Source organism: Oncorhynchus tshawytscha, linkage group LG08 (genome assembly GCF_018296145.1).
Source record: "Oncorhynchus tshawytscha isolate Ot180627B linkage group LG08, Otsh_v2.0, whole genome shotgun sequence".
In the NCBI taxonomy this organism is placed as follows: Eukaryota; Metazoa; Chordata; class Actinopteri; order Salmoniformes; family Salmonidae; genus Oncorhynchus; species Oncorhynchus tshawytscha.
The window spans coordinates 32972464-32985359 of NC_056436.1; the positions used below are offsets into that span (position 1 = coordinate 32972464).

The 12896-nt window shown below is 42.9% G+C and overlaps 1 protein-coding gene across 2 annotated transcripts in view; it reads right to left on the bottom strand.

Annotated features, from left to right (window-relative positions):
- Positions 1-488: 488 nt before the first annotated feature.
- LOC112256605 (chloride intracellular channel protein 4) overlaps positions 489-12896 on the bottom strand; it is a 29209-nt gene continuing 16801 nt past the window's right edge. The window contains exons 2-7 of one of the 2 annotated variants that reach the window (XM_024429942.2): positions 8722-8839; positions 7951-8060; positions 5292-5417; positions 5041-5147; positions 3820-4001; positions 489-2353 (exon numbers count right to left, since the gene is read on the bottom strand). In XM_024429942.2, coding sequence (XP_024285710.1) covers positions 2189-2353; positions 3820-4001; positions 5041-5147; positions 5292-5417; positions 7951-8006 — 636 coding nt within the window. In that variant the 5' untranslated portion in view covers positions 8007-8060; positions 8722-8839 and the 3' untranslated portion in view covers positions 489-2188. The remainder of the gene's footprint in view (positions 2354-3819; positions 4002-5040; positions 5148-5291; positions 5418-7950; positions 8061-8721; positions 8840-12896) is intronic. The other variant, XM_024429941.2, reaches the window with a different exon arrangement.

Sequence of the window (12896 nt, forward strand, 5' to 3'; positions counted from 1 at the left end):
CTAAACATTCAATATGTAATGACTACTAAATATTTATGGAGTAAAAAGCACAATATTTTCTTTAGGAATGTAAGTAGTCCAAAAATATAAAATAGTAAAGTACAGATACCCCCAAAAACAACTTAAGTAATACTTTAAATTATTTTTACTTAAGTACTTTACACCACTGAACATAGCACAAGGACATACACAGTAACTGTAGGCCGCCAGGTCATTAGCCCAGAGGGGTGTTCCAGAAAGCAGGATCATATAGTTAGCCAGCTAACTATATGATAAGCAGTTAAATATATCTTGATTGTCTGATTAATTTAGGAAGCTTAAGTTGTCTTGAATATGGGTTGTTGATTAATGAGTAAATTATAGCATGCCAATTCTATATTCCTCAAAAATCTGGGTATTTTTGCATTTTCATGACAGTTAGCTAGTTAAAACTCATTGATCCTCTTTTCTGGAACAACCCACAGGCAAATCACACCCACAAACCAGAGTGCCAATAATAGGTTTATTTCAATAATGTCAATATTGTTTAAAAAAAAAAAGCCATGACATAAGCCTGGATCTTTTCTTCTGAAATTGACATATACATGTCGTAATTGCAGTGATTTTTGAAAACCGTCTGAGCAAGAGAAAACAAATAAAGGCCAGAGGAGATGTCTTCTAGTACTAAAACCCAAGCAGTACCCCCCATTCAAACCAACCAATGAATGTATACAATTTACACATTGAACTCTGAATAATCAAAACAAATATTTACAAATCCTTTTATCAAATTTGTATTACAACAAATGTCTGAAAGGATAGCAAAACAAGGGGAGAAAAAAAAAAACATTTTTGCTTTATCCACACTAAAGCATTTTTGAAACTATGACAGAATACACTCACTACTGTTGAAAGCATTCTAAATAATGAGAAAATGAAATCCTAAATGACAGTCACAACATTACCGGTCTCCTCTCCCCGATGCCTATCCTCATAAACATCTTTAGTGTCACCTTTTCTGATGGTTGATTGGGGATCTTCTGTATGCGATAGGAGAACGATGGCGAGTGTGTGTTTTTGTTACTTCACTAGTTTAGATAACAGGAGTCATTCAATCCACAGTGAGACACGAATAAAATGTCCCCTTTTCGGTGGCTGAAGTGTAATAGAAAACTACCACTGCTGCCAGCACAATACAAGCTAAAGATTTCCCTTCGTACTGTACAGCAGAGAGCGAAAAAAACGTTCATTTTGGACAAATTGAGCATTACTGCCAAGAGTGTCAGTGTCTATATGGAGCAGTGATATGAGGCAATGCAGTGATGAAGGACAGTTTGTATTCCCATACAAGTCTAAAAAAGGTTGGTTTTGTTTGCTACATAGTATCTAATATTTCACGCATCTTAAGTTCCCTTGTTCTGAGCTGAATACATCTAATCTAAGGACCTGGCACATCTGAGCCGACTGTAGACTGAGCTCAGGTAGCATAAGTGTCATGGATGTTTGCACCCATGTGTCCACATACAAGGTTATGGAGTAAATGGTATCAGAACGTGGACAACAGGTAGCCTTACCTGTATTATAGTTATACCAATTGACTCAAGCAACGCAACAGTAAAATTAAGCATATCGCGCTGATATGTCAACTGTGGTTTGGCCTAGCGTCTAATGCAGTACATGCAGTGACACCTGCCCTCATTTACTCTCTAGAGCCAAAAACACTGAAGCTTTCAACACTGTTTAAACCAACACGCAAAATCAGTCTTGTAATGGTTACTTTCATAGCAAGCATGAAATGCAAATCAATATTGAACAAACAGAAAAAAAACGCTTGTGACCATATTCCCTTGTGGAAACAGAGGGTCAGCCGGAAGGCCACTTTATAGTGTGTGTATCGATGGCCCTCCAAAACTGATAAGCTCCGATACACACTAGCCTGCATCCAATCTGGCAGGTAGCTCGACCAACTCGCCAGTCAGACGCCTCGAAACAATCATCATAACAGAAAGAAAACAAAAAAGCAATGACCAACGGACCTTTGAGATTCATGTACTCAAGAAATCTTCCAAAAAATTAAAAAGGGAACGGAAGGATCAGATATTTATGCATTAGGTTTGCTTTAAATGAGCTAAGGAAAGGTAGTTCATAGTTCTTGCTCGTGTCTGAACAGACCAATCCCAGTGCTAGGGGGAGGGGGCATGGAGTAGCCCTATTTGACCAGCCTCTTGGCCACGTCTTGGTAGGCGATCTCAATCTCTTTGTCGCTGGGGCAGGTGTTGGTGAACTCCTCACGCGTATAGACATTCTGCAGGTACTGCCAGATGCCCGTCATGTCCTTGGGAATGTCAAAGCCTCTGTACTTCTTGGTCACCACCTGTGGATAGAGGTGGACATTGATGAAGTGAGTTAGTCTCAGAACAAACATCTAGAGAACGTGTCCCTCTACAGGCAAAGAGTGGTACAACATGACTTGGTCACAGAATGGCATATGCTACCAAGATACCCGTACATAAGATGTTTTGCAAACAGCAGCATTCCAGCATTGGACTACCTTATCAGCAAAGGTAGCTTTGATAAGTGATCACTATAATAGTCAGTCAGGCTCACTTGGGGAATAACGGCGCCGGAGGCGATGGCTGCCGTTTGACGGGCTCCTAATCAATTCTGTAAGTAAGCATTTCACGGTAAAGTTTACACAGGCTGTATTCGGCGCATGTGACAAATAAAAATAGATTTGGGGTGGCGATGTGGCAGTATGTATGACAGCAGTGCAGTATTTTGAACAGTCTCTAGTTATCACACTTTCTTCCCTCCATCCCATTCATTTCCCCCATATGGATTTTACCCTATGACAAACAATGTCAGTAGCCTATACAAGGGTTTCCCAAAGTCATGTCTTGCCCGTGATGACACGTGGTCTGCAGTTGTGAGGCCGGTTGGACGTACTGCCAAATTCTCTAAAACGACATTGGACGCAGCTTATCTAAGCGAAATTAACATACATTCTCTGGCAACAGCTCTCAGCGCTCTCACACACACTCCTGGGTCATTTGGTTATATATTCTACATCACTATGAACTTAAGATATTGGGCATACTACAATAATATTTAATGCAGGTGTGGTCATGATCCAACGAGACCCTATTGAATTGTTTGGTGGCCATATTGGAAAAATACTTCTGTGTGATTAATGTGTGAATCCTGGGATGACCATGTATCTACAAATCTTTTTATTTCTTTTTTTAAACTGTTTTAGCAGTGTGTGTGAAATGTGGTGCCTCTATCACCAAAGTTACAATACAAAAACATAACTGCCCCACTACATGGAATTCTATGGCTAAGCTTAAATTATTCTGTCAGTGGCATAATATGGGTGATTTTTAAATAGTTGTAGCTGTGGCTTTCAAAGTCAATTATATTTCCAAAATCACTTGTCAAACAATGTATCAGGGTTTCCTTTTTAAAGCAATGTATACTGGTAATTCTAGAGGTCAAAGTTCTGTTGACCTGAACATTCAGAAAAATTGTTCTGATGAATAGTTGTGAATCAAAACTTTCCAATTACACATGGTTAAAAAGGGTACACGTGACCAACAACTTCAGTATTAGGGAAAAACGAATGGGAAGGAGGGAAGAAAGTGATAACCGGAGAAAGCTCCACTTCTCGCAACGACTACCAGACATTTTCCAACTCTAGGACCATTGCCCTTCAAAGAACTCACTAAGAGACATTGTAACCCCAAGTGAGCCCAAAGGCCCAAATTTGGGGGTCTGGCTCATGGACTACATGGACTCTGCTAATGTGTGTAGAATATCTTGTTTTGATACCCTCAGTCTCACCTTGACGATGTGCAGCTTGGGCAGGAGGTTGCAGTCAGCCAGTGTCATCTCGTCACCGTCCAGGAACTTGCGAGTGGAGATTTTGATGTCCTCGATGCTGTTGTGGTCGATCTCGTCAGGCAGTGGGGAACGCAGGTACTCATCCAGCTTCTGCAGGGTCTTCAACAGGCCACGCTCCAGACCTACAGCACAAAAAGGAACATTCAGCATCTCTCATTACACTATCGCAACAACTGTCAACTGCATTATAGCATTCACAAACCAGCCTGCCTGCATTGTGTTGAATATTCTGGACCCCTTCCCAAACAGACACTACAGGAAACACACAGCAGAGGGCAGCATTTCATAGCAAGATGGCAGAACTAGAGCTGCCGTGCATAAGTACTTTCACAGACATTCCTCACTGACAGTTTTTAGCATTTTCTTCGAGACCCCAAATAAGGCATGGTCCACTCAGCCAACATAGATAGCAGGGGTTGGACTCTGGTTTATTGAGCAAATTCTACTGATTTCATTTGATTGTAGAGTATGTAGCCATTTGGAGAGAGTGTGACGAGGCATGCGTTTGACATGTTAAAGTCTTATAAAACAGGGCATGCTTATCATTCCGATAGGACTGTCAGCAGTGGTGTTGACATAGCCCAGAAGGAATTCAAAGCCAACCATCACGGTTGGGTCAATATTACAGCAGGGTGGAGAATAGAAACCATACCATCCAAGATACCAAAAGGACATGAACTGATACTGTATGTCATAAAACAGATTAACATAGCATACAGACAGAGAAACACTAGCCAATATGACCGAGGCAAAGCTACAGTATACCGTCACCTGTTGTCGTGTCCAAATCATGTCTTCCCATGGTCACAACACAATATGATAGGGAAGAGAGGTGCTTTGAGCTCACGTCCATCTCTGGGTTGTTTTTACCAGGCTGTTTGGATGTTTCTTTTTTTTTTTTTAAAGAGAGCCCAGCCAGGTGACATGGGGGACAGGGGAAGGAATGGGCCTGGGGACAGAGAACAAAAGCCCTGTGTTCCCGTGTCAGACCCCCACTCTCACCCAGCCACCAATCACCTCAGGCTACCACTGTCGCTTAGCAACCACAGAACTCTTCCTGCACCACCAGTGCAACTCCATTTCTAAGTATTGCTTCTTCACTGACTTCTGAGTAGTAACCTGGAACTACATCTATCTATCGTGTAGGGATGGAAAGCTCACCCTCGTTGGCATCTGGTTTGGAGTTCTTGATGAAGGCTGAGAACTTGGCAAAGATGTCCATCCCAGCTGTGTTGGACTCAGGGTGTCTGGTGCCAAGCTTGGTGAACCTACACACACACAAAACCGATGATCCACCTGGTTAGATCTGACAGAGTGTATACTGTATCGTAGGTATCTACTCGTGGAGGCAGTCTGATGTGAAGTGCCTAGTGGGTGTGAAATTCTGTTGCCAACCAGACCAGACGACTCACTTGGGTGGGCTGAGGACATCCTCTAGGAACTCCTCGATCTTGTTGACGTCGGTTTTGACCTCCCCATTGAAGGTGATGAAAGGAGGGTGTGTGCCTGGGGCCAGGTTCTGGAGGTCTGCAGGCTTCCTAGGGAGCAGAGAAGAGAGGGGATTTAGTGGGCATGTCACAACGCACTGGTAAATATTCCAATCAGCCAAATGATTATCTTATACTGTGTTAAGAGATCGCCTGGCAGGTAGGAGCGTTGGGCCAGTAACCAAAAGATTGCTCGGATCGAATCATAGAGGTAAAAAAAATATATATATATAAAAATAAAAAAAATCCGTCATTCTGCCCCTGAGCAAGGCAATTAACCCACTGTTCCCCAGGGGCCAATGACGTGGATGTCGATTAAGGCAGCTGATTCAGAGGGGTTGGGTTAAATGTGGTAGACACATTTCAGTTGAATGCATATAGTTGTACAACTGACAAGGTATCCCCCTTTCCCTCTCCTTGATGTTGTTGAAATGTCTGTCTTGTTTGTACAGATGACTTCACTGCAAAACCAAGTTTCCCCTAGGGATACTAAAGTTCTATACTCAAACTGAGCCTTCACAGATTACTCACTAATCTATAATTGTATATCCCTATAATCCATCTAGTCTATCTACTCTTTAAAATCATCAACAACCATTAAAGCGTTATTCTGTCTCCCAGGGCCCAGTTCTATTGCAGATCAGTGGAGGGGGCTGTGGCCAATAGACAGGACACAAATCCCTGTCCCATGCTAGACTGTTCCAGACCACTCTGGCCCTCCACTGGCCCTCCACAGTCCCCCCTCACACACCCTGGGTTGGACTTTATTTTCAACAGGGTCATGTATGCGCATGTCCATGTGCATTCTTCTGTCCACAGTGATTTTTTTTGTTTTGTTCCAGATGTCTCTGGGAGGTGAGATAATGAACACACAGAACATAATGAGTGAGTGATGAATGACCAATCAACAGCACGTAGCCGAGTCATGTTCCATAAACGGCCACAAAATAAGAGAATTACAAAGTAAAAAGCAGAAGAATTTTTTTGTGTGTCTGCTAGTTAGTTATCAGGGTTGTCATGTCAGAGCAAAGTTTACCAAAAAAAAGTGAGGCGCAAATTAACTTTGATGCAGAGAACAGCCTACCACTAATCTAGCCATAGAGACCGCGTCACATGCAGGCCAATGGTATGTGCAAAGTACCGCGGTTACAGTCTCCCTACAAGGGGAGCTGTGAAACAGACTCGTAAGACCAACTAGTCACAGGGGCACCAAAACAGGAAGTGACCTCAATCCTTTGGCATGAGCACAGGAAGCACCCTCGCCCCATGGCAACATCAAGGAACAGTGGGAGGGGGTAAGATAACTAAAAAAGATCTTAAAAAAAAGATAACTAAAATGTTACTCAAATTCAGCCAAAAGGGCTTTTTGAACAGTTTTCCAAAGCAAGGTCATAACATTAAGGTTAGAAAATGTACCGTCCTCGAGTTCCATAAAACAGGATTAAATACATTTGTGCAATACTTTGCCTCGTTCTGTTGACTGGAGCGTGAACACACTACTGTGTGGGACAAGTGAAGCCTTTATCAGTCATTTAAAAAAAAAGGTCAAAGCACTATGTGGTCAGAACTGAACAAAGACATGTTTGACAAAAGAGGGGAAAACAGACACTTAAGTGGGCGGGACATCCTCCACTGCCCTTTACAAGACCTCTGGAAGCTCGTCTCGTTCGTACACACCCTCACACAGTTATAGATACATATGCAAATACATTCACAGATAGCCAAAGACAACTTCCCTGTGCTTCCAAATGTAAAAAAGAGAAGGTTGCTCTGTGTACTACCCAGTCTTGTTTTGTTTCCAACTCTAGATTACCCACAGGACCAACCCTGGCAGAGGTAGCAGTGTTTGAGATTTCTCAGGAGAAGAGACGCATAAGTATCTGCATGGCTGAGCTATACCCTCTACAACACTTCATCAGAGCCTCCTGTATACTATACTGTCAGTCAATGATTTAAAGGCCCATGGAAATCAAGTCCATTACTATATCTGAAAATAATCACACATACTGTATGGCAATAGCTCTGGCCCGGGAAGAGGAAAAACAAATCAGGAAGTGTTCAGGTGATGCATTGAGGAATATAATGGTTGGGCAAGGAGCTGCCAGGCAGCCTTCTACAGAACATGGACAAGAAATTTTACTGCACTTTCAGCCAAGACTAAATCAACTTCAAATGACTTTGGGAGGGGAAGCCGATCCTTTTAGATTCTGCTTTGATTTTAGAGTAAGAAAAATACAATTTACCCCCAAATCTAGGCAGGAAGTGAGCACAACCTCAAACAGCCTCTCCAGAATGCAGCTTGTTTATTTTCCAGATTTCTCCAGGTTGGGAAAGGTCATGGGAAAAACAAATAAGCCACAAGGTGAAAATGTTTGAGGTGGGGTTGGATCAGAGTGTTAGTGGAGAGCCCAGAAAAGCTCAGACAGAGACAGCGAGAGAGAGAGAGAGCATTCCCCTGGCTCTCCAGGAGCAGAGGAAGTGTAGAAGGCTGACCTCTTCTGGGGGAAATGAGCTAGCTAGCGTGACGTGGTGGTGGAGTGAGCGAGAAGGCTAGTGTAACGTGGTGGTGTGCATTCTCCCTCACCTCTTCAGGTCCACTGTGGTGACGTTGAAGACCACTCCCTTTAGCCACAGGATCATGAAGAGTCTCTGTGAGAACGGACAGTTCCCGATGCTCTCGCCATCACTTCCCGCCTGAGAGGAATCGGGAAGAAGGTCAGATTACATCAGCATTATTTACATATAAGGGATGACTCGAATGACATTGTGTTTGTGTGATAGGCTCCTGTAAAACCAAATAAAATGCACCAGGCTTAATTGATTAGAGAAGTGGTTCTCAAACTTAATTATTATTGAAGGCAGTGTGATGTTACAGACATATGTGAATTATGAAAATGATCAATGAAAAAATGTGGCAGGTACCCCATTGTTCTGGTAAAGATGCAGCTGTAGCAGACTGAAACGAGTGCTTTCTGGTCACTAATCTGGATATCGGTCAAGATACGGTTCTGAACCACAGATGTTTTTTTGTTTTTTTACATGAATTTGGTGCAGTATCGTAGTTCAATGCCATTAGCCAGATGGAATAGGCAAAGGTATGAATATAAAATACAAACACACACCGAGTGTACAAAACATTATGAACACCTGCTCTATCCATGAAAGACTGACCAGGTGAATCCAGGTGAAAGCTGTGATCCCTTATTGTTCACCTGTTAAATCCACTTCAAAATCAGTGTAGATGAAGTGGAGGAGACGGCTAAAAAGCCTTATTTAACCTTTAAGACAATTGAGACATGGATTGTGTATGTGTGTCATTCAGAGGGTGAATGGGCAAGACAAAAGATTTAAGTACCTTTGAAAGGGGTATGGTAGTAGGTGTCAGGCGTAACGGTTGGAGTGCGCCAAGAACTGCCACGCTGTTTGATTTTTCACTAATAGTTTCCAGAGTTCATGCTCCAATTTAGGCTGTTCTGAGGGCAAAAACAGGGTGCAACTCAATAAGGTGTTCCTAATGTTTCGTATGCTCAGTGTATGAAGCCTATTAAAATGCTAATGTTTCGTATGCTCGGTGTATGAAGCCTATTAAAATGCTAATGTTTCGTATGCTCGGTGTATGAAGCCTATTAAAATGCTAATGTTTCGTATGCTCAGTGTATGAAGCCTATTAAAATACTAATGGTTTCACACTCAAGACCCCCAGTTTGTAACCACTGGAATAGAGTTAGAGAATCAAACATGGCTGACAGATCTAAATGAGTCTTGTAAGCTGATCGCAATAAAGTCAAGGTTGAGCCTTAAATGCAGAAGGGTCTTGGAACGCTGATATCATCAGACCTCGATTGTACAATTTCCAATGACCAGCGGTGTTTTACTACACTGACACCCAGAGAGCAGGCTGACCTTTGTCTCAAACACTTTAGCACACTTCCACAGCAGCCTCCATTCTTCCACGCTGGCAGTCAGCCAAGTGGAACACAAACCCCAGATTTGACTAAGACGGAGCAGGACAGCGTTCTTGCGTTTCATTAGAACATGTATTTGAGTGGGAGGGGAAAGAGGATATGTCTGACAGTGCTTAATCAGCCTGCTTCTCCTTCACATATTTTGAGTTGTAAAACAACATTTAGTTCTTAGAAGAACTGTTATCAGACCATCTCTGGACATGGGGGAGAACAAGGAACTGCCCACTAGTAGAGATCCACCACCACCCAGGGGATTTTCCCTTCCTCAAATAGATCTGTTACTTTTACCTCCACTGTATGACAAACTACTACTGTGCATTGGAATAATGTACACACAGACCTTCAGCCCAAGCAGTAAAAAGGAGCCAGTGAGGAGAATATACTAAATACTCCACTGGCAGACAGTGTCCTATAAAACACACCAGAGATATCTCCAACTACCACTGCTAGCAAACACTCCCCCTCACCCACTTCCCCCTCCTCAAGTGGTTCCATATCAATAGGGCTCTTCAGTACAGGCAAGTGCCAGTATCCAGCAAGTGAGTGGGGTAATAGATGTGGGAGAGAAGAAGAGACTGGATCCCAACGAAGGAGTTTAATGCAACTAACCTCTCCTCATGCAATATGTTACACGTGTACAGTAATTACTAAATTGGGCAAGACTTTATTTGGATAGTCCATCTGTAGACGTTCTACAAACTATCAGAGTAACATTTTAACTAACCGCAACCTTTATCCTAACCCCAAACGTAACACTTAGCCTAACCCTTATTCTAAACCGTAACCTTAGCAAGCAGTTGCTTATCAACAGATTGTCTATCCAAGTGTAACTGGAAAGTGAAATAAAAATATTCATGAGTAAAGACCTTGTGTAAGCAAACATAGTATAGCTAAAGGTTTTTAGCCTTTGATTTCACTCTAGTAAATAGAGTATTTTCAGTTAATGCCAGCTCATTCCGAGTTTGTGCTTGGATTTCTGGCATTGACAGCGATACCATACTACTCACATCATCTTGCTACTCTCACTATTGATCGCTCTACAACTGTATTTTCAGTCCAACTTCATTATGTTTTTTTCCTCTTACGTGGATCAACTCAAGCAGTCTTCCACATGGTCCGAATCTTCCCCCTTCCCAGATTTACACAACTGGTTATGGAGTGCTCCATACAGACAGCGAGCTCAGAGGAAGGCCATTCTCAGAGCCATTTCATTCTGAAGAATGCCCAGTATTCATCCATTCAGAAGGGCAGGGACGAAAGGAATTTCTTCCCTCTCCAACTGTAACAAGTCTTCACTAAATTGAATGGTTGCACATTCCCTCTTGGATCCAGTGTACTTTTCAGCCACTTTGTATCTGTCGATATCCTCTCGCCTATCCATCCTCTTCATATTTCTCTCTTGTGCCCTCTCTCCCTCTGACCAGCGCAGAGGGTATCTTGAGGAAAACTCCTCTCAGATTCAGCCCCATTCCAACATCAAAGACACGCATACACTAATTAAAAATAGCATACCACAGACTTGAGTTATGGACTGACGGACCTGTGCCAAGATCGGGCTTTCTGGAACATGAACAAAATCACATTACTTCACATGGATCTAACGTCCCCCTCCACCACTAGAAATATGTCCAACATTTTTTTTTTTTTTTTAAATGTAGCCAAAAATCTAAAATGTAAACTTTTTGGCCTAAAGTTATGCTATGAATGAACAGGGGACTTTCCAGACTGTTCCAGGCAGTGTCCAGCTAGCAGCGCCCTGCTGATTCGCTCCCTCTTTGCTGTGGAGGTCCAGTGTGTTCTCTGTTTCATCTGCCTGCTGCTAGAGGCTGGAGTTGCTGTTCTGTTCTTCAATATCTCAAAAAAGGTTGAATTCGATCACAGCCTTTGTTCAATGTCCCCTCCTTTTGATTCCATTACTGTCCTGTGTATGAAAGGTTTGCTATCAAATCGTATTGCTCAGAGAGATGAGTTCTTGTTGGTTAATGTGTCAGGGGTAGGAATGACAGTATGAAATGGTGACTGTTCCCATGACGATGGACAGACTCGCATGACAAGCAGCCCATAATAAAAGAGGTGATTATCATGTCAGAAGTTTCCATGTGAAGGGCATCTCTGAGAATAAAATGCTAAGTAGACATAAGACATGGATTTCAGCCATGTTCAGAATACAGTGTCTTTTCCCCCCCTCCTCAATCTACACACAATACCCCATAATGACAAAGAAAACAGGTTTAGAAATGTTTGCTAATTTATTAAAAATAAAACAAATATATGTATTCAGACCCTTTACTCAGTACTTTGTTGAAGAACCTTTGGCAGCTATTACAGCATCAGGTTTGATTGGGTATGACGCTACAAGCTCGGCACACCTGTATTTGGGGAGTTTCTCCCATTCTTCTCTGCAGATCCTCTCAAGCTCTGTCAGGTTGGATGGGGAGCGTTGCTGCACAGCAATTTTCATGTCTCTCCAGAGATGTTGGATCGGGTTCAAGTTCGGGCTATGGCTGGGCAACTCAAGGACATTCAGAGACTTGTCCCGAACCCACTCCTGTGTTGTCTTGGCTATGTACTTAGGGGTCGTTGTTCTGTTGTATGGGTGAACCTCTGCCCCCAGTCTGAGGTCCTGAGCAGGTTTTCATCAAGAATCTCTCTGTACTTTGCTCCGTTCATCTTTCCCTCGATCCTGACTAGTCTCCCAGTCCCTGCCGCTGAAAAACATCCCCACAGCATGAGGCTGCCACCACGCTTCACCGTAGGGATGGCGCCAGGTTTCCTCCCAACGTGACACTTGGCATTCAGGACAAAGAGTTCAATCTTAGTTTCATCAGACCAGAGAATCTTGTTTCTTAGGGGTTTAGAGTCTTTAGGTGCCTTTTGGCAAACTCCAAGCGGGTTGTCATGTGCCTTTTACTGAGGGGCTTCGGTCTGTCCACTCCACCATAAAGGCCTGATTGGTGGAATGCTGCAGATATAGTTGTCCTTCTGGAAGGTTCTCCCATAGAGGAACTCTGGAGCTCTGTCAGAGTGACCATCAGGTTCTTGGTCACCTCCCTGACCAAGGCCCTTCGTCCCAGATTGCTCTAGGAAGAGTCTTGGTGGTTCTAAACTTCTTACATTTAAGACTGATGGAGGCCACAGTGTTCTTGGAGACCTTCAATGCTGCAGGCATTTTTTGGTACCCTTCCCCAGATCTGTGCCTCGACACAATCCTGTCTCAGGGGCTTTACAATTGCTTTGACCTCGTGGCTTGGTTTTTCCTCTGACTGTGGGACCTAATATTGACAGGTGTGCCTTTCCAAATCATGTCCAATCAATTGAATTTACCACAGGTGGACTCCAATCAAGTTGTACAAACATCAAGGATGATCAACGGAAACACGATGCACCTGAGCTCAATTTCCAGTCTAATAGCAAAGGGTCTGAATACTTACGTAAATAGGTATCTGTTTAAACATTTTAATACATGTTTAATACACGCTTTGTCATTATGGGGCATTGTGTGTTGATTGTGGAGTATTCAGTCAAAGGGTCTGAATACTTTCCAAATGCACTATATGAATGGAGT